The sequence below is a fragment of the Hemitrygon akajei genome, chromosome 7 (genome assembly GCF_048418815.1).
Source record: "Hemitrygon akajei chromosome 7, sHemAka1.3, whole genome shotgun sequence".
Taxonomy (NCBI): domain Eukaryota; kingdom Metazoa; phylum Chordata; class Chondrichthyes; order Myliobatiformes; family Dasyatidae; genus Hemitrygon; species Hemitrygon akajei.
This window is the reverse complement of record NC_133130.1, coordinates 99,100,759-99,123,574: the sequence shown is the minus strand read 5'-3', so window position 1 is coordinate 99,123,574 and position 22,816 is coordinate 99,100,759. Positions and strand designations below refer to the sequence as shown.

Below are 22,816 nucleotides of genomic sequence, written 5' to 3'. Positions count from 1 at the left end.
AATAGAAAAAGCTGCAGAGAACTGCAAGCTCAACCAGCTCTAGCATAGGCACTAGCCTCCCCAGCATCAAGGACATCTTCAAAAGGTGGTAACTCACAAAGGTGGCATCCATCATCAAGGACCCCCCCCCCCCCCCCCATCACCCAACACATGCTCTTTTCACATTGCTATCATCAGAGAGGAGTACAGGAGCCTGAAGACACACACTTAACATTTCAGGAACAGCTTCTTCCCTCCCTCATCAGATTTCTGAACAGACAATGAACCAACCCACTAACACTGCCTCGCTATTTTCACACTACTTACCAAAAAATTATACATATTTCTTATTGTAATTTATTATATTTTATGTCTTGCACTGTAATGCTGCCGGAAAACAACAAATTTCAAACGTGACAGTGATGTAACATCTGATTCTGACAGCTTCCAGAAGATCTATAGCCCGAGCACGTCAGAACCTTCAGGAGAGGAGATTGAACATAAAACAGTGACATCAAGTCCAGCAACTTCTCTGTAAACACATTAATTCTAAAGCTTTGATACTGGAACACATTGAGGATTGGCCACACTGCTGCCCTGCAGCATCTGATGTGGAATCAGAATCAAGATTATTATTGCTGACTTACTAGACGTGAATTTGTTGTTTGTGTGCAGCACAAATTAAGACAGCTCCAAATCTCGCTCACTTCACATGATGGGTGTTTGACTTCTACACTATGTCATGTGGGCTAACTAAGGATGATAGATATGTATGATATTGAGGACAGATAGATACTTTATTGATCCCAAAGGAATTTACAGTGGCACAGTAGCATTACAAGTGTACAGATATAGATATTAGAAGAGATGTAGAAAGAATAAAAAATAAGTGACCTCAAACAGTCCAACAAGTGGCTTCACTTCCCTGGCTCTAGGTTGACTCATTATAGAGCCTAACGGCCATGGGTAAGAATGACCTCATATAGCATTCTTTGGAGGAGTGAAGTTGTCTTAGTCAATTACTGAAAGTGCTGCTCTGTTCAGCCAAGGTGGCATGCAGAGAGTGGGAAACATTGTCCAGAATTGCCAGGATTTTCCTTAGGGTCCTTTGTTCTACCACAAACTCCAGTGTGTCCAGTTTGACTCCTATAATAGAGCCGGCCTTTCTAATCAGTTTATTGAGCCTGTTGGCATCACCCGTGTTGATGCCATTTCCCCATCATGCCACCATATAGAAGATTGTACTGGTGACAATGTGAAGGAGAGGCCTCAGTATCCTCAGGAAATCGAGGCAACTCTGGCCCTACTTGTACACAGCCTCTGTGTTGGTGCTCCACTCAAGCCTGTCATTCAGGTACTTGTAGATTCTCAGATCGGAGGGAAGGATTAGATGGAAATTGTATTCTTGATGGGTAATCCTTTCAGTCAAAGGTTTGATCTGAATGGTTTGATTCCTTTAGACTCCCAACAGCACTCCTTTCTTCACTTCTCCTCATCTCACCCTCTATCATGCCATTAACTCAAAAAAAGAGCTAAATTCCCTATATTTGTCTTGTTCCTTCTCCTTTAACTCCCATCCCAACTACAAGAAAAAACCCCATGTCCAAATCCAAACAGATCTTCATCCTCTTGTAAAGTTTAATGGCAATTAGCAAACCAACCTAAGGTTCATTACCCCCAGCGGAGTTAGAGAACGGAGCAAAGAAACAGGAAGTATACCCACTAAATCCACCCCCCCCCCCACCAAATTCAAATATTATCAAAAAGTCTAATGCTTTTAGAAATTCAAGTACACAATTATATGTATTACAATTGCAGTGATAGCCTAACAAACTTTCCATCTTGAACTGGGTCTGTCCCAAAGTCCTCAATTTAGCACAAACTTGAGGAAATCTGCATTTGCTGGAAATTTTGAGCAGCACAAAATGCTGGAAAGTGTAATTAAAATGGGCGGCCACTGGGAGATCCTGCTTTTTCTGGCGGATGGAGCGCAGGTACTCGGCAAAGTGGTCCCCCAATCTACATCAGGTCTCACCAATATACAGGAGGCCACACTGGGAGCATCAATCGCAGTAGATGACCCCAGACTCACAGGTGAAGTGTCACCTCACCTGGAAGGACTGTTTGGGGTCCAGGATGGTAGCAAAGGAGGAGATGTAGGGGCAGGTGCGCTTGTTCCACTTAGTGCCAGGAGGGAGATCTGTAGGCAGGGATGAATGGATAAGAGTGTCATGTAGGGAGCAATCCCTGTGGAAAGCAGAAAGTTGGGTGGGTGAGGGAAGGTGTACTTGGTGGTGGCATCCATTGGAAAAGGTGGAAGTTGCAAAGAATTATATGCTGGATGCGGAGGCTGATGGGGTGATAGGTGAGGACAAGAGGAAACCTATCCCTGGTGTGGTGAGAGAATGGAAGCGATGCAGATGCGAAAGAGAGGGAGGAACTGAGAGAAGGGGATGGCAGTTTTACAAGAGACAGGATGGGAAGAGGTGTAGTCCAGGTAGCTGTGAGTATCAGTGGATTTATAAAAGATGTCAGTAGGTAGAATGTCTCCAAAGATAGAGACAGAGAGATCAAAGGGAAGAGAGGTGTCAGAAATGGACCAAGTAAATTTGAGGCAGAGTGGAAGCTGGAGGCAAAGTTGATGAAGTCAACGAGCTCAGCATGTGTGTAGGAAGCAGCATCAATACAATATCATTGAAACTCCCATCGAAGGGAAGATTTACATTTAACAATTATATCTTTCCTTTCACCTCATAGGAACAGCAATCGAACAATACAAGCTGCACCTTTCCTGACAAGTTCATTCCCTACAAATGGCCTTATTACCTATACTAATTCTGAACAGGGATTTATTGAACATAGCTTGTCCAATATGTAAATGTGAGAGTATAACATCTACCCTTCTTTTATACCCAGTCATGTTCCCATCATCCTCAGAATTTTATATAAGTGCCATCCCTTCTTTTCCTTATCCCAACTTTGTTGCCACAGTGATTGAATATACTTTTTAATTATGACTTGTACCTCACTCTTATGCAAAAGCTCGCTACATTTAAAAACTTAATTTTAAGTGATTGCTTTGACAAGAATGTCTGCCATCCTGTTTCCTACATGGGCAGGAATCCATATGAAATGCATACCCAGGCCTGGACCCTGCAGCCTCAACAGATGTTGTCCAATCCCAAGAAGAATGTGTAGCCTGCAATTTGAAATACCTTTTTTTAAAAGGTGTCAAAACCAAGAATGAATCAGAGCTCAGAAGTACATAATCAGGGTGTACTGTACTTCTTCAACCCTTTCCAAGGCTAGATAGCAACCATCTGAGACATGAATACTGATAAATTGTTTGATTTTTTTTCTTATGTCATCTGAAACTTTGGAACATAAACAGTAACACCTGAATGACCAATCGCTGGATCTTTTAAACCATCTGTGTAGATGTACGAATCCATAATATCTGCTTTGGATACATTGCTGAACTTCCTGTGCCACTGATAAACAATCACTCCTCATCAAAAATAAATGGTCAATGTTTCAGGCCAAGACATGACAAAGGATCTCAGTCTGAAACATCGACTGTTTGCTCTTCTCCATAGATGCTGCCTGGCCTGCTGTGCCTCCATCATTCTGCATGTGTTGCTTTGGATTTCCAGCATCTGCAGATTTTCAACATAGCTTGTCCACTATGTAAACATGAGAGTATATCACTCATCTTGGGCTCAAATCAACCACAGCCAAAGAGAAAAACCATAAAGGAGCGACAGAAAGGGGTACACTGGGACATAATCAACCCAAGACTTTGTACCCATTCATTTCCCATCCAATCAAAACTGCACACCTTATGAATGGAGTGTTCCCAACTCTCTACAAACATTGCCAATAATGGATGATCAACTTTAAGTGCTCTTACACTAACCCAGTAAATCATTACTAATTGTAACCGGTGTAGGTTGTAGATGACTTAATAGCATCACAACATAATCTTAGTGCTTGAATTTGAACTTTATCTAGGGGCTTTAAGACCACTGTTGAGGCTGACCCATGAGCAGTACATCTATAATCAAAGATTGATCTGATTAATACAACATACATTTGTTTAATTGACCTCCTACTCACACCCTGATCACAAACAACTAAGCACCTGAGCACATTATGGACTTTTTTTTCTTCTTTAATCCTTTTCGCTCCTCAACAAAAGTCCTCCACTTCCTACGATCTCTAGCAGATGTTTTTGCAGTCTCCCAAGTTTGGCTGGCGGCTTTCAGTTCATCCAAAAGCCTACGCCTCCAGGTTTGCTTTGGGCGACCTCTTCTTCTTTTCCCTTGTGGATTCCATTCGAGTGATTGTCGAGTGACATTCAACTGGCTCTTCCTCAAGGTGTGGCCGACCCATCTCCACTTCCTCCTCCTTATCTGGAATACAATGGGCTCTTGGTTTGCTCTCTTCCATAGGTCTAGGTTTGACACTCTGTCGTACCATGGACTTTTTTTTACACTTCTTTAAAAGCTTATTCACATGCACCTTCCACGTTAGCCTTTTGTCCATCCACCTACCTACAAACGTTTGTAGAAACTTTACCACTGACTCTTGTTTAAGAGATATACCCATATAACTTCAGATCAATTGTGGGTGTAATGTTCCTTTTAGAAAAGCAAATAACTTGAGTCTTTGCACCTCACCAATGACCCCATTCTCTACTTCATTAAAAGCTGCCTGCATTTTCCTAACTATATAATTTAAAGTCCTGCCTCTCTTCCACACTGCACCATCATCAGCAATTAATGACTTGGAAATGTCTGAGCCAACATTTAAGAAAATATAACTAATCATAATATTAAAAAAGAGTGGGCTACACACAGTCCCTGTAGAGTCCCATTCTCTATCTCATACTCCTTAGACAACGTTGTTCCCACCCTGACTTGTATCTTCCTGTCACATAAAAAATCTTGAATTCAGTTGAATATTCTACCACATACTCCCACCTTTCCAGTTTAAGCAGCAACACTTGTGTCCATAACATATCATAAGTTTTCTCACATCAAATGAAACTGCTACCACTGATTCTTTATTAACTTGGGCCTTACAAATATCAGATTCTAATTTAACACCCAGTCCATGGTCATTCTCTCTTGACAAAATGCAGGTTGGTATGCAGCTTATTTTCCACTACTTTTCACAAGATAAGAAAGCCTTGCTATAACCATTCATTTCATTATCTTACATCCATGTGATGTTAGTGAAATAGGTCTATAACTGGGAGAATCTGATTGATCCTTGCCAGATTTCAATTGCTAACAACCGCTAATTTCCAGGAAGCAGCAAGTCTCTATTCTACCCAAATTGTGTCAAAGAATTTCAAAACCAACATAAGTTTCAAATCTGATAAGTGTGTAAACACACCAAAAAAAAAAACCTTTCCCAGGTGATGTCTGACCAGCTCCATTAATAGCCCTTTAAGTCCAGACAATGTAAATTCAACATCCAAGCAGGAACTGGAACATTCTTTTTTCTCAGCAATCTGAGGATTGCTTGCCAAAGCTGTTTCTATACAAGACCTCTCTTCTTTACTTAAACTGACCAAATAATATACACTGACATCTAATTTTGCTAACAGTTCTGCCTTTTCAGAGTGAGTAACTGCAGCCTTCTCCTCACTATACAAAACCAGTAATGTATCAAGTTTTCTAACTCCCTCCAGTTTCTTTATCAAACTTTCCCAATCTGGATCTCTTTCCCAGTGCTATCACTGTCATGTATATCACATTGCATTTTCTTTGCCCTTCCCACCACTTTTCTAATGACAGCTTGTTATTTTAAATTGTACAAAAGATGAATAGGAGTAACACTAAAAGCTTTATTCTGCTGCTTCACAGCTCTTTTACATTCATCCATCCACCAGGGAACAGCTTTCCTTTTATTATCTCCCAATGATTTGGAATTGATTCCTTGGCTGTGGAGTTGAGTACAGACCTCAAAGGTATTAGTACTGAGCTTGATATTCTCTAAAACCACATAATCAGGAAATCTACTTTCACATATATCATCAAATATGGCCCAATTTACCTTTTGAAAATTCCATTGGATATATGAGAACCTTTCTTCTGACACACATCCGTACCATTGTACAGATAATGGGGAAATGATGCTCACCATTGTTGTATCATTATACACTTCCCAGTTACACACTCTTGCTATATCCTCAGACACCAGTGTAAGGTCAATAGCAGTAAGTGTTGTTAAATAGATTTATCCTTGCGCTTCTACCATAATTCAAGCACATCAGACAGTTTACTTTCAGAAAGTCTTCCACCACTGTCACTTCCACATTAGTGTCACACACAGTACTGAGCATTAAAATCCCCACACCATATAATCTTATTTATCCCATTTCCATCCACAATTTCCAATCTATCAGGTATTAACCTTTCACAAATTTTATTACCTGTACTTTACTATTCTTTCCTCAAATTTTAATCATAATTGGTTCATAAACAACCCCAATCTCCAAAACTCTTAAGCACTATCCCGTTTTTGACAAAGCTAGTCACTCCTCCTCCATTGCCCATTTTCCGATCAAGTCTGAAATCAACATAACCTTATATCTTAAAATTTAGTCAAAAATTCAACCAGGTTTTCCTGTACACACAAAACATAAGGTTTATTTGGTAAATCTTCAATAAACTTCTTAAACTCTTGACCATTAGCATCCTATTTTAAGACTAAACAAAAATACTAACAAGCCTCCTTTGAAGTCTGAACATAATTTTTTCCTCATTTTACCACATCATTAATAACTTCTGCGGTCAAGACTTTTATCTCTAGATGGTTTCTGCAGCTTTAAATATATTTTTTCCTGTCCTACTTTTATTTGTACTAGACAAATTACCACATCTGCCATGAAAATGATAAGTTTAGTTTATCAACAATCAGAGAATACTTTTTTATACAATTATGCACTTTGTACACCAGCCACCTGTATTCTGGAATTCTGGATATCAATAGGTCCCTTTGACATTGTCTTCTGTACTTTCTTTAGAGCCTCTACATAAGATATTCCCATTTCCACCCAGACTCGGGCACTTCCACATATCTTTACAACACAGGATACTATATAAGCAGAGTATGTTCTCCTTCCACAGTTGTTACATTTTAGCCTAACGCCTTCTCCACAATTGCCATAATTATGCTCTCCACCACGTATACCCTACAACTTTTACCCTTATACACAGCTGCTACACAACCAAACCTCTGGCATTGAAAGCATCTCAGAGGGGGCAGCACATCAACTCAAACCATATAACCCAAATTAACCATATCTGGCAACTTTTTTTCACATCAAATTTAATTAACACCTATAAACTATCTGTTCTAACTCCACCACGAAACCCTTTCAAACGTTTAGCATCCTTTTCCCCCAACAAAATTATGTTTAACTTGGCCCACGGGTAGAGGCACTCTGGAGATGACTCCCCAAAGCCATGCAATTCCCTGCTATTATTTCCCTTCCTTTTAACCCCAAATCTCTCTCACATCGTTTACTATCTTTACAAAATACTAAGATCGCCTCATCCCTTAGGATTTGCGCCCACAATATCTCCTAATGCTTTAAAAAAAACAACTGATATCAGAAACAGGCCTGCTTTCAAAACTCAACAAAACCTTACACTCTTCCTTCCTTTCATTTAAATCCTGTCTAGTGCCTTCATCACTGGACGATAAGCCACTGCAGTCCTCAATCGACCGCTTGCGCTTCCGTCTCTCGGAACCCTGACATTTGCCCTTCACAACTCTTATTATCCAATACCGCCTCCATCACTCTACCCCACACTCCCCGTCCTTCCTGCCTGAGGGGAAACCTCCCAGCAGCCCCCTAACCTCACAATAGATCACCTTCCCACTGCTATTTATCCCAAATATTCCCATCGCTTGGCTGCCTAGCTACCGTCCCGTTCCTGCCACCAATCAGCTCACGGGATTTAAATGCACCTGTCGCTGAGCGCCAAGTGCGCAGGCGCGGTTTCCACGCCGCGGTCACAGTGAAAGGTAATTCTATTGGCACGGGTGGTTGTCAAGCTGCAAGGGCCAGCCAATGAAAGGAGTCGGAGGCGCGTTGTGCTGTTGCTGTGGTGTTGGTAGCCAAGCGGAGTGGTGGGAAGTTGAGGGCGGCAAACCAGGTTTTGCGGTGGACGGGTCACGAGGGTACGGAGGCTTGAGGGCCGGGTCACGGGGGTACGGAGGCTCGGGCGCGGGGGGGCCGGGTCACGGGGGTACGGAGGCTTGGGGGGGGGTGCTAGGGAGCACGGTCACAGATGCAGAGGCTAGGGAGTAGGGTCACGAGGGTATGGAGGCTGGGGGGGGCTAGGGAGCAGGGTCACAGGGGTACGGAGGCTTGGGGGAGTGCTAGGGAGCACGGTCACAGATGCAGAGGCTAGGGAGCAGGGTCACAGGGGTACGGAGGCTGGGGGGCCGGGTTACAGCGGTACAGAGGCTAGGGAGCAGGGTCACAGGTACAGAGGCTTGGGGGGGTGGAGGTGGTGGGTCACAGGATTACCAAGGCAGAGGGGCTGAGGGAGTCAGTGAGCGATAGTGATGAGAGGCTGGTGAGTGCCTTGTCATCCCAGAGTATCACATATATGATCACAGAAAGCTCATGATAGAATGTAATGTGCAATGGATGAAACGATAATCATATACTTATTAAAAGTCATTGTGCTCAAAGCAAATCACAGGGAATTTTACTAACCTTTTGTCTGGGACTACTAGTAATAGGTGCCCCGCTTTACGAATGTTTGCTTTATGCCACTTTGCTTTTACAAAAGAACTACATTAGTAACCTGTTTTCGCATTACAAAGAGGATTTTCACTTTTATGAAAATTTTTTCCCATATAAATTAATAGTTCTTCGCTTTATACCATTTCAGCTTAAGATAGGTTTCATAGGAACGCTCTACCTTTGTAAATGGGGGGGAGCACCTGTATATAGCTACTAATATTCTTAGTTGTTAATGGTAATTATTTGAATTTTTAATAAACAGTGTTATTGATAATGATAGTAATTGGAATTATTGATAATTGAGTCATTAATCATTTATATTCATCTTTGAACTATGCAAAATACTTTGCTTTAAGCAGTTGTTAATTTCTAAAATAATTAAATTTATTAATCATCATTCAAGTTAGTTATAATTGAGCTTTTAATAATCACTTATCATTGTGGTATTAATATTCTCCACTATCAATAATTGCTAGGGGTTAAGCATACTTATAGGTTAATTATTGTTAATAACCCTCCTTGTTAGAACTTATTTGAGTTCTAACAGTTACAGTTTCTGTGTTGTTTTAAATATTTGGATTTTATGGTTTGTTCGGGATAGCCTTTCTCTGTCAGCAGCTTTGTGGTCTATCTGTCCTCTGCACTGGCAGTGAGACTGTGAGCAGGAGTAACTGTGCTGGTGTCGCATAGCTGCCTCAGTTGGTGTCTCTCTCTGTAGGTGCTCCCCTGCTGAAGGTATGACAGCAGGCTCCATCGCAGTGCCACACATCATCCCACTTAGGATCCCCCAGCAAGGCAAAGCCAAGTATGAAATTGATACCAACACTCTCATCGGAATCAAGTCAGGTAAGTTTTTTTTTTGGACCATAATTGGTTTAAAACGAAGACCAGACAATTCCTGAAATATAATGAGGGCAATCACATGCTTTCAATAGCGTACCCCTGAGTCGATCTCCTCGTCCAGCTCTATGATCTCTGTGATCCTCTAATTATGACCTTTTCCACCATCCCGTCTCTCTAAATGGTGAATTTTTGTGCTTGAATCTTTCTACACATACTCTTCTTTCCTCTTTTTAAAAAAAAAACCTCCTCAAAACTTAGACCCTTTCAATTCCCCTTTGGTCACTATTCCTTGTCTGCTCTCTCTGGCTCAGAACCAAGTTTTGTCTGTCTGTACTTCTGCTAGGACCTTTCAGTCATTTTTGTAAATTAAAGCTCTTTATTGAGATTGTCTTGTCTCATTCCCAAGCAAGTCAGCAATGTTATTTCCATCTTGTTCTCTTACGCATGCTCCATTATCGGTGCCCAGTATCTGAAAAAAGAATGCAAACATGACTATCGACTGAATAAGGGACCATCCAAAGTTTAGTAGTAATACTACGCCAGGTGACAGCACAGAATTACAATAAGAATTACAATTCTTATTTTAAATTATTATAATAAGAATTTCTGCAGTTGCTGGAAATCCAGAACAATACTCACACAACATGCTGGATGAACTCAGCAGGTCAGGCAGCATCTATGGAGAGGAATAAAAAGTTGATGTTTCAGGCCGAGTCCTGATGACTGGGCATCTGTTTATTCCTCTCCATTGGTGCTGCCTGACGTGAGTTCCTCCAGCATTGTGTGTGTGTTGCAACTCTCAGTGCATTGCTGCTGTACATACAGGGGCAGACTTTCTGACCATAAGACAGGAGCAGAATTAGGCCATTAGGCTCATTGAGTTTGCTCTGCCATTCCATCATGGCTGATTTATTCTCCCTCTCAACCCCATTCTTCTGTCTTCTTCCTGTAACCTTTGACACCCTGACTAATCAAGAATCCATCAACCTCCACTTTAAATACACCCAATGACTTGGCCTCCACAGCCACTTGTGGCAATGAATTCCACACATTCACCACCTCTGGCTAAAGAAATTCCTCCTCATCTCTGTTCTAAAGGGATATCCTTTTATTCTGAGGCTGTGCCCTCAGGTCCTAGACTCCTCCACTATAAGAAACATCCTTTCCACATCCTTTCAATATTCCATAGTTTTCATTGATTCCCCCCCCCCCCCCCCCATTCTTCTACTTCAAGTTTAATTGTCGCTCAACCATCCATGATACCCATGGATACACTCAAACAGAACAGTGTTACTCCAGGGCCAAGGGGCAAACACAGTACCAACAGTCATTCACAGCACAAGGCACATATAGTCCAAAAGGATAACAGTAAAATACAGTCACACACAAAGAATACAAAGTCCAAATCCCCGAGTCCATAAATTTTGCAGCAGTCTGCACTCGAACACAAAACATCTTGTCTTCTGCCGAGTGAACACTGGAGAGCAGCGCTGCTCCAGCATGGACGCCACATCACACCATCTCTAGCACTCTGGCTCTGACACCGGTCTCCGGGGTGGCTGCAAGCAAGCGACACCGCAGTTTGAGGCCTTGCCTTGGCTACGACTGAGGCCGAGCTGCTCCCCTACCATCGGTCCAGCCACTAAGCCTGTGAGTCGGACTTGCAGCATTCCACATTGCAAAAGTCCATCAGGGTCTTGCAACTGCAAGAAAAGTGGCTAAAACAATCACTCGCTGTAGACTGCACACCGTGTTGATGCTTCTCTGACGCAGGTAGCAGCACAATCCACACCAAGTCCAGATCCTTCAGTTTCTCCACCAATGAGCTGAGTAGACCTGCAGTACTTTATGTTGTTAATGTCCAGCATAAAACTAGTACTATAAGTTACAATACAAAAATAACTAGTGCCAAAGAGGAATCACAAAGTAATGTACGTTAGTTCAGTAACCATTCAGAAATATGATGGCAGAGGGGAAGAAGCTGTTCTTTAAACACTGAGTGTTGATCTTCAAGTTCCTGTACCCCCTCACTGATGATAGTAATGAGAAGAGGGCATTTTCTGGACAGTAAGGGTCCTTATTAATGGTTGCTGCCTTCTTGAGACACAACCTTTTGAAGATGTCCTCGATAATGGGAAGGCTTGTGCCCATGATAGAGCTGGCTGTATTGCAGTTCTCTGCAGCCCCTCTTGATCCTGTGCATTGGAGCCTCCTGACCAGGGGGCAATGCAGCTAGTCAGAATGCTGTCCGCAGTATATCTGTAGAGGCTTGCGTGGTATACCAAATCTCCTCAAACTCCTAATAAAATGGAGAACTAGTGTGCCTTCTTCAGGATTGCATCAATATGCTGGGCTGTAAGAAGTCAGTGTGTCAGGCAGCATATGTGGAGGAAATGGATAGTCAAAGTTAAAGGTCAAGACCCTTCATCCCTTCCAGACTGCCGTCTCAACCCGAAATGTCGATTATCTGTTTCCCACCACAGATGCTGCCTGACTCATCGAGCTTCTGCAGCAGCTTTTTGCTCCAGATCCCAGCATCTGCAGTCTCTTGCATCTCCCTGCAACCACGGGGGTTTCCTCAGGCTGTGACAGTTTATCCCAAATTTTTCTGCCAAGAGAGAAATTAGTTGAGGTAGTTGATGAGCTTGTGTGAGAGACAGTGAGCTGCAGGTTGTATGGATAAATAAGGAGAAGAGGATTGAATCTTAATGGCCCTGCTTCCCTGGGAGCTGGCATAGACCTGTGGGCTGAATGGCTTCCTTTGTAAGAAATAAGATTTTCAATATTGCAACATTTTCATTTTGTGTAAAGCTTTTAGGAATGTTTTCAGTGCAAGTAAGTGGTGTAAAAAAAAAAAAAAGTGGTGGCTATGGTCACAACAATAGACAACCCCTTAGGAGAATATCACACTCAATTCGAGTGATTCTCAATTACATCTATTACCTTGCAAATCAAGACTTGGATAGGAACAACGCATAATTTAAAATAAAAGTTTCTCATTACTCAAAAACCTTCAGGGTCTTGAAACCCCCTATTAAGTTTCTCCCTAATTCATTACCATCAGTTTTGTTCTGAGGAAGACAATCCAAGCTTTCTAATTGAACTGGCCAGAAATGTAGTTTTTTTTTTATTTACAGGAACATGCTTCTTTATGTTTGTTTTACTGTTTTTACGTAACAGACACTCATGATGTGGATGTGTACTACACTGTGAATGGCAGCAGACCTCAACCCCAGAAGAAACCAAGCCACGGGGACAGCTCCACCTTCAAGTACAGAAAGCCATTCACCTTGCCCGCAGGCAAAGGGACTATTAAGGCTTTGGCTGTCTCTAGGTAAACTTCCTATGTGTCAGTCCTGCAAAGAATATTTTTTCAATGGAAAGTAGTTTAATTGCATCAAAAAATTAAACCCTAAAATAGTTTGGAACAGAAAATGTCAGATCTACAGAATAAATCCATTCCTTCAATTTCCACCATAATCTCTAAATTCCTCTTTGCCAGTATTGAATCATCTTCCAATGCCCATTTAAGCTGTGTGATCCAGATAATAAGAATTTGCTGAGTGGAGAAAGAAACTCTCTTGATTCTTTAGATTATATCTTAAAATTTTGTTCTCTGGTTATCAAGAAATCATTTCTCCCTATCTATGCCAGGAGATCTGAATGCTTGCATTAACCACATCTGCCTTCAGGAGAGCAATTCCATATTCTCTACTTTCTCCATAATCCTTGCACTGTTTTTCAATTTAAATTACCTATCCACTTTCTTTCTACAAGATATATTATTGCACTGTGCTGCGTTATATTTCAAATAACATCATCTTACTTGGCCATTTCACTGCTTCTTCCTGCCTTAGTGTAATATTCTACCATTTTCTTATTGTCATTCTAAATGTCTGTGTCATCTGCAAACTTTTTAGAGATGGCCGAGAGAGTGGTGTTGTAACTAAGATGTTTCTTGTGGAGTATGTGCAGCCCAGCTCAGTAGAAGTGCTGGAGGATGATGAAGAGAATTTCCTCCAAGATTATAAAAAGGAGCTTTCCAGACAGGTGAGCACATGTAGATGGGTACACTAGCTGGGTTTTACTCACAAAATGCTGGCTCAGAGTTTCTTGTTTCTTGTACAGTTTTGTAAAAAAAAATTAGATCCTTGGTGGTACTGTTCCTTCTGGTTTTACTTTGCCATTTGTTTCTAATATTACTGTGATGTCACAATTAATATATGGATAGCTATCTAACCACATAATCTATCAGTCATAATAGCAGAATATTGGAACAAGAATAGGCCATTTGGCCCCTTAAACTTATTCTGCTATTGGGTTATGGAGACACAAGACTAAAGATGCTGGAATCTGAAACAATAAACTAACTGCTGGAGGTACTTAGCGGGTCAGGCAGCATCAGTGGAGAAAAATGAGCAGTCGATGTTTCAGGTCAAGGCTCTTCGGGACTGCTCCATTTGGATGGGTCTAAGTGTCAGTTGTTCACTTCCCTCCACAGATGCTGCCTGACCCACTGAGTATCTTCAGAGTATTTTGATCCGCAAATCAAAGCCAAAGAAAATGTTATTATCTAAGTACATAGATGTTACTGTTTACTACTTTTAGATTCATTTTCTCACAGGCATTTACAGGAAACAAAGATCTACAATAGAATAACAACTATGCATAAACAAAGACTGACAAGCAACCAATATGTAAAAGAAGCCAAGCTGCAACTTAAAATAATTCTGAGAGCATGAGCTGTAAAGAGTCCTTGAAAGTAAATCTAGCTTGTAGAGTCACTTCAGAATAGTGATGAGTGAAGTTATGCTTCTTCAGGAGCTTGATGGTTGAAGATAATAACTGTTCCTGGATATGGATTCAAGGGTTTCTGTACCTCCTGCCCGGTGGTAGTAGTGATGGGGGTCTTTGATGATGAATGCTGCTTTCTTGGGGCAGAGCTCCATCTAAATATGCTCAATGGTGGGGTGGGGAGGGTTTTGCTGTGATGGACTGGGCTACTGCAACACACACACATGCTGGGGGAGCTCAGCAGGTCTGGCTGCACTTATGGAGAGGAATAAGCATTCAACGTTTCAGTCTTGATGAAAAGTCTTGGACTGAAGCATCGATTGTTTATTCCCCTCCATAGATGCTGCCTGACTTGCTGAGTTCCTCCAGCATTTTGTGTGTAATGCTCTGGATTTCCAGCATCTGCAGAATCATTTTTGTTTATATTTAAGGCTACTGACCTTTTCCATCTCCAATCCCTTAATGGCTTCTTCCTCCAGTAGTTGATAATCAGCTCTTTGGTTTTGCTGACATTGAGCGAGCTGTTGTGACACCATTCAATCAGTTTTTCCAATCTCCCTCCCATATGCAAAATTTGTCATCACCCTTTGATTCAGCCAACAGCAGTGATGTCAGAGCTTAAATATGGCATTGGAGCTGTACTTAGCCCACAATCATATGTATAAAGTGAGTAGAGCAGGGGGCTAAGCACATGGCCTTTTTCACTTTTTAGTGGTGGTCAGCGTGGAGGAGTTGTCTTCTCTAATCTGTAGTGACTGGGTCTGCCAGTGAGGAATTTGAGGATCCAGTTGCATAGGAGGTACTGAGGCTCAGGCTTTGAAGTTTTCAAATGATGATAGTGTTGAATGCTGAGAGAAGAGCCAAAGAAATGGCATCTGCTGTTGACCTGTTGTGACGGTAGACAAACTGGAGCAGATCCAGGATGCTCCTCAGACAGGAGATGATGTACTTCATCACCAGTCTCTCAAAACACTTCATCACTCTGGAGACAAGTGCTACTAGATGATGGTCATTGAGGCAGGTTACCACATTCTTCTTGGTTATATTACATTCTGATTGATCCAACATCTACAGCCCCTCTGCAAAAAGTGATTTCTGGTTTTACTCTGCTTGTTCTAACTCTAATTTTCAGAATGCAAGTAAACAATCTGTAAAATTGGGCCTGTATTCTTGTTGGCGTTTCGATGAATGAAGGGGAATCTCTTTGAGACTTTTCAAATATTGAAAGGCCTAGATAGAGTGGGTGTGGAGAGGATGTTTCAGTAGTGGGGAAGTCTAAGACCAGAGGGCTCAGCTTCAGAATAGAAGGAAATTCCTGTAGAACAGAGCTGAGGAAGAATTTCTTTAGCCAGAGAGTGGTGAATCTGTGGAATGTATTGTCACAGACGGCTGTGGAGGCCAAGTCATTGGGTATATTTAAAGCGGAGGTTGATGGGTTCTTGGTTAGTCAGGGCATCAAAGGTTATGGGGAGAAGACAAGAGAATGGGGTTGAGAAGGATAATAAATCAGCCGTGATAGTATGGTGGAATGGGTTCGATGGGCCAAATGGCATAATTCCATTCCTATTGTATGTCTTATGTAAAATAATGGATTGTAGAGAAAACGACTATAACAATTTCAACAATCAATGTTGCGAATTATTTTATTTAGTGATACAGCTCAGTTCCGGCCCAACAAGCCCGCGCCAGAGTCCCTGAAGGAAACCCATGTGGTCACGGGGAGAGCGTACAAACTTCTTACAGACATTGACGGGAATTTAACCTGGGTTACTGGTGCTCCGCACTACCATGTCGCCTCCCTCCCCACCCCCCTTCCCTGCCCACAGGGATAAATTTATGGGGAAAAAATCAAATTATTCTGAATCTCAGAGATATAATCTGATGTTCAGCTTAGTCAAAACAGAAATGTAACCTACGAAGATGGGCTAGATTACAGGGTGAGTTCGTGGCTCTTGTCCAATGATACAGGTGACATGAAGTATGTAGTGAGAGAGCAAATGTTGCTATCATAGAGATAAGTCATATTAACTTGTAACTGAGCTAGCAGCCTTGGCACTACAAGTAAGAACAAACAGCCTGCTGGAACGTTTACGTTAAGATAAAAGAGCAAAAGACGTGCTCCTAAAGAATTGACCTCTGCAGGTATGCAGGGAACGGTGATATGTCTGTGAACACAAAGTATCAGGACAGGAAATGTGCCTTCTAATAACAAACCTATTGATAATCATCCAGCATACTGATCTGGAACAGGAGTCTCTCATTCTCACTTGGTCAAGAAGTTATTGAAATGTTTGTAGGTTGGTCAGGATAATGTTCTTCCTTAATGTGTGACCTTACAGCTATGTAACCTGGGTTACAGGTTAACCCAGGTGTGACCTATGAGATCTCACAGCTCACATGTATTTATGGTTTAGGTGTAATCGCCATTCTATGATTTCTGGATTTTTAAGTCACCTCAGTACACTCTATCTGGATGGATTCCTAGCATATGCTCAGTCAAAACCTCTAAACAAAGCAACTTAAATTTTAACAGATTACTGGGCAATGCAGTGGGTGACTGAAGAAATGGATTTAGTTTGTATGGTGTATTTATAATGAGATTAACTTGGTATGTGTGGATTGTAACCACAGGTAGGAAGACTAGGGGCAAAATAGAATGATCTTATTCCTCCCCAAGTTCTGCTTCTTTGTGATAAAGAAGTACAAATAGTTACTGATGAAGGGTTTCAGCCCGAAACGTCGTCACTACCTCCTCCCATAGATGCTGTCTGGCCTGCTGAGTTCTGCCAGCATTTTGTGTTTTTATTTATTTCCAGCATCTGCAGATTCACTCGTGTTACAAATAGTTCTATTGGGTTTGTTTCTGCATCTCGTTTAATAAAATAAGACCTTGGTTTTAACTGTTATTTTTATTTAACTATGAGGCTGTATTTCAGTTCCCCCATTCAAAGATCTGTGGATGATAGTTTAGTGTGCTTAAAAACAAGCTACTGGAGAGATGTGGGTTCAGGCAGCATCTGTCTAGGGAAATGGACAGATTCCATCATTTGTGGCCTGTGTTGTTTCCCCCTTTCGCTGCCAAGCTTCTATCGGCATTTCCTTCCTTCCCTTCTTTATCTACCACTGGTTTCTCCTCACCTGAAGCCACCTGTCGCTTGCCGCTCTTATCCCAGCCCTCTCCCTTCTATTCTGAAGTCCTGATGGAGGGCCTATTCTGGAAATGTCGACTGTTCAGTCATTTCCATAGATGCTGTCTGACCTGCTGAGTTCCTCCAGCATTATGTGTGTGTTGCTTTGAATTTCCAGCCTCTGCAAAATTTCTTGTGTTTATTATTCTGCAGAATTTTCCTATTCTTTCATGTCGATAGTCCACTTCCCTCTGCAGATGCTGCCTGATGCTCTGAGTTCCTTTAGCACTATATAGTTTGCTCCAGATTCCAGCATGTCTTTAAAGTACAAAATAAATTTATTATCAACCCATATACAACCCTGAGATTCATTGCCCTGCAGACACCCACAAGAAAATAAAGAAATACAGTAGAATCCACGAAAAACCATACATAACAAAGACTGATAAGCATCCAATGTGTAAAAGAGGACAAGACAATTAATCATTAAGAAAAAGTAAATGGGTAATGCTGAGAGCACGAGCTGCAGAGCCCCTAAAAATGAGTCTGCCGGCTGTGGAGTCAGTTGAGCGATGAGGCGAGTGAACCATCCAGGCTGGTCCACGAGCTCAGTGGCTGTAGGGCAGCAACTGTTCCTGAACCTGGTGGGAAGGACCCAGGACTCCTGTCCAACGGTAGTTCAAAGTATGGGGACCATATCCAACCCTGAGATGCATCTTCTTGCAGGCAGCCACAGAACAAAGGAACATAATGTAATTCATGAAAAGCCCCACACAACAAAGACTGACAAACATCTAATGTGTGAAGAAGAACAAGTCGTGTAAACAATAAAATAAAGAAATAATACACAGAACATGAACTGCAGAGATCCCAAAAGTGAGTCCACTGCCACGGAACCAATTCGGCACTGAGGCGAGTGAAGCTGGTCCAGGAGCGGAGCAGGGCAACAACTGCTGCCAAGCCTGGTGGTGTGGGACCCAGGACTCTTGCACCACTTGCCTGATGGAGGCAGCGAGAAGAGAGGTAGACAGGTCAAACCCAGGCAAGCGGGACAGGCTCAGGGGGAAGGGCTTGGCTGACACGGGGATCTGAGCTGAACACCCAAGGCCTTGATCCCTTAATGTTTTTCATCTGGCTTGTTGCTTAACTCGGCTAAACATCAGTTTATTTTTCACTCAGCCCTGATGTTTTAAGTCCGCCCCACTAACGGCAGCTGTACTTGCATTCAAGAGAGTTCAGTGTGCCAAGTCCTTCAGGAAATCACAAAAACACCAGATGGTTCAAAGGCACACCTCCCAAAGGGAAATTACAGGGTGTGTACTGCAGTGATGGTAGTCCAGAAGAAATAGATTGAGGAGAATAGCTGGTCGTTTGTAAGCCACCGTACGTCGCCACCACCATCTTTGGAAGTGGCAAGAGGAGAGGAAGACGGGGTGGGCTCAGGTGAGGATCTTGACTGGACGTTGGTTCGTTTTCCACCTCAGGCCTCAACTTTAATCAGGCTTGAATGCTGCCATCAGATACAATATTTAAAAATTTTAGGTTCTATATAAAAAAGAGAAAGACTCAAATTAAAATTCAAGGTCTGAAACTACCTCAAAACATTTCAGTCAATTAAGACATTTCTGCATTAATGTGGAAAATAAGTTGGCAAACTTGGTCCCATAATCAGCAATGAACATGGAACATGCTCCCATCGGCTTTGTTTAATGAACGTGCTTGTTCTCCCTACTTTGACACCATACACGCTACACTTTTAGTCCCATACTGTAACCCTTAGAATAATTTCTTCACGTTATCTTCTCTCTTAAATGCCCCAGCTTTGCCTGAAATTACTTGATACCCACACCATAGAAACATAGAAAACCTACAGCACAATACAGGCCCTTCGGCACACAATGCTGTGCGGAATGTGTACTTAGAAATTACCTAAGGTTACCCATTGCTCTCTATTTTTCTAAGCTCCATGTACCCTCCAGGAGTCTCTTAAAAGGCCCTATTGTATCTGCCTCCACCACCATCCCTGGTAGCCCATTCCATGCACTCATCCCTGACATCTCCTCTATACCTACTTCCAAGCACCTTAAAACTGTGCCCTCTTGTGTTAGCCATTTCAGCCCTGGGGGATAAAGCCTGTGGCTATCCACACGATCAGTGCCTCCCATCATCTTATACACCTTTATCAGGTCACCTCGCATCCTCCATCGCTCCAAGGAAAAAAGGCTGAGTTCACTCAACCTATTCTCATAAGGCATGCTCCCCAATCTAGGCAACATCCTTGTAAATCTCCTCTGCACCCTTTCAGTAGTTTCCACATCCTTCCTGTAGTGAGGTGTTGGAACTGAGCGCAGTACTCCCAAGTGGGGTCTGACCAGGGTCCTATTATAGCTGCAACATTACCTCTCGGCTCTTAAACTCAATCCCATGGTTGATGAAGGCCAATGCACCATATGCCTTCTTAGCCACAGAGTCAACCTGCATAGCAGCTTTGAGTGTCCTATGGACTCGGACCCCAAAATCCCTCTGATCCTCCACACTACCAAGAGTCTTACCATTAATACTATATTCTGTCATCATATTTGACCTACCAAAATGAACCACCTCACAGTTATCTGGGTTGAACTCCATCTGAAACTTCTCAGCCCAGTTTTGCAAGCTATTGATGTCCTGCTGTAACCTTGGAAAGCCCTCAACACTATACACAACGCCCCCAAACTTTGTGTCATCGGCAAATTTACTAACCTATCCCTCCACTTCCTCATGTAGGTCATTTATAAAAATCGCAAAGAGAAGGGGTCCCAAAACAGATCCCTGAGGCACACCACTGGTCACTGACCTCCATGCAGAATATGACCCATCTAAAACCACTCTTTGCCTTCTGTGAGCAAGCCAATTCTGGATCCACAAAGCAAGGTCCTCTTGGACCCCATGCCTCCTTGTTTCCTCAATAAGCCTTGCATGGGGTACCTTATCAAATGCCAGCTGAAATCCATATACACCACATCTACTGCTCTACCTTCATCAATGTGTTTAGTCACAGCCTCAAAAAATTCAATCAGGCTCATAAGGTATGACCTGCTTTTGACAAAGCCATGCTGACTATTCCTAATCATAATATGCTTCTCCAAATGTTCATAAATCCTACCTCTCAGGATCTTCTCCATCAATTTACCAACCACTGAAGTAAGACTCACTGGTCTATAATTTCCTGGGTTATCTCTACTCCCTTTCTTGAATAAGGAAACAACATCCGCAACCCCCCAATCCTCCAGAACCTCTCCCATCCCCATTGACGATGCAAAGATCATTGCCAGAGGCTCAGCAATCTCCTCCCTCGCCTCCCACAGTAGCCTGGGATACATCTCATCTGGTACTGGTGACTTACCCAACTTGATGCTTTCCAAAAGCTCCAGCACATTCTCTTTCTTAATGTCTATATGCTCAAGCTTTTCAGTTCGCTGTAAGTCATCCCTACAATCACCAAGATCCTTTTCCATAGTGAATGCTGAAGCCAAGTATTCATTAAGTTCCTCTGCCATTTCCTCCGGTTCCATACACACTTTTCCACTGTCACACTTGATAGGTCCTATTCTGTCACGTCTTATCCTCTTGCTCTTCACATATTTGTAGAATGCCTTGGGGTTTTCTTTAATCCTGTTCGCCAAGGCCTTCTCATGGCCCCTTCTGGCTCTAGTTGGAATGTTTCTCTGCATTTGCTCTATCAGTTCCTGTCAAAATCCTAAGAAGAAACACAATCAGGAATTGTGTTTCAAAAACTGCTGGTTGATGCGAGTAGGCAGAATAATACTTTGGCATAGACTAGATGGGCAGAAGGGTCTGTTTCTGTGCTTTAGCATTCTATGAATTTATGACTATTTATTCAGAGATACAGGCCCTTCTGGCCTGATGAGCTGCACTGCCCAGCAACACACACTTGCCGAGTCACAGGACAATTTACAATGACCAGTTAACTACTGACTGGTCTAACTACTAACTTTGGACTGTGGGAGGAAGCCAGAGGACTCAGAAGAAACCCACACGGTTCACAGGGGGAATGAAGGAACTCCTTACAGACGGTGCTGGCATTGAACTCCGAACTCGGGAACACCCTGATCTGTAGTAGCATTTCATTGACATATTAACGTACTGCTAAAGTGTAAATTAGCCGGCTGGTGGTGCAGTAGTATCCGCACTGGACTTTGAGGCGAGTAGTCCTCCGGTTTGAATCTGGCTGGCTCCTTTCACGCTTTCCAGCTGTGCTGGATTGAGTGTCGAGCTAGCAACTCAGCCTTGTAAAAAAAACAGACATGCAAAAGAAAAGGCAAAGGTTGCTGCCTGCTGCACCACAATGTGTGGGGGGGAAAGAACAAAAGCTAAGTTTAAATTATATGAAAGATTTTGAATGCTCTTCCTGAGTGTGGAAGCAGTGATTGGATTAGAGTCATCTTGAGACTTGAATTTTGCAGCCAGTGACTGTCAAAACAAACATTAAGGTCCCTTCTGACTAATGATGAACTCGGCCATGGATGGACCCAAGCCCGCCTGCGAAAGGAGGGCTGGGCATGGGGTTAGCAACCCCATTCTGTAAAAACCCAAAGGTACAGAAGCAACAACGGAAGCTCAAAAGACCTCATCCCATGGATCTTCGCCTAGAAGGCATATGAAGTTGTGCAGTGAACATGGAAGGCACAGGGCCAATCAACTTTCAGCCCAGGACAGTGGACTCTGACGAGCCGCTGGAGCTGCTGCTGGCGGCCATTGCCCCAGTAACGATGATGAATCACGATGAAGCAATGAATCAATGTTAGTATGTTAACATCCTGATGAATCTGAGTTGCATTCTTTCCAGGTCTAGTTTATCCTATCCATGTTACATAACCACAAACAACACTCATTTCTCTGGATATGGTCCGGCAGGTTTTGTACATTAAGGATAAAATGTATTCCCAATAGACTCCAGTCTCCTAGAATTAAATACAAAGTACACTGCAGATGCTGTGGTCAAATCAACACGTACAAACAAGCTGGAGGAACTGCCCCCTCCTTTAGTCCTGACGAAGGGTCTCAGCCTGAAACGTTGACTGCTCATTTCAACGGATGCTGCCTGACCTGCTGAGTTCCTAGAATTAAATGCTACCAATTACCTTAAATACTTAATGCAACTTAGTGGTTTATGTACATTGACCTTTATAAAACTTTGAACTTTTGTTTCTATTTGCCTACCATTTATAAAATACTCAGATCAGTCCCTTTTGGCCACATGGATACTGAGGCACCTAATTATTGAATTACTTCTGTC

The 22,816-nt window shown here is 42.4% G+C and overlaps 1 protein-coding gene across 4 annotated transcripts in view; it reads left to right on the top strand.

Moving 5' to 3' along the window:
* The first annotated feature begins 8,070 nt into the window (after nucleotides 1-8,070).
* dzank1 (double zinc ribbon and ankyrin repeat domains 1) overlaps nucleotides 8,071-22,816 on the top strand; it is a 137,343-nt gene continuing 122,597 nt past the window's right edge. For all 4 annotated transcript variants that reach the window (XM_073051554.1, XM_073051553.1, XM_073051552.1 and 1 more), the window contains exons 1-4: nucleotides 8,071-8,178; nucleotides 9,471-9,598; nucleotides 12,776-12,929; nucleotides 13,516-13,645. In XM_073051554.1, the coding sequence (XP_072907655.1) occupies nucleotides 9,490-9,598; nucleotides 12,776-12,929; nucleotides 13,516-13,645 (393 nt within the window). In that variant the 5' untranslated portion in view covers nucleotides 8,071-8,178; nucleotides 9,471-9,489. The remainder of the gene's footprint in view (nucleotides 8,179-9,470; nucleotides 9,599-12,775; nucleotides 12,930-13,515; nucleotides 13,646-22,816) is intronic.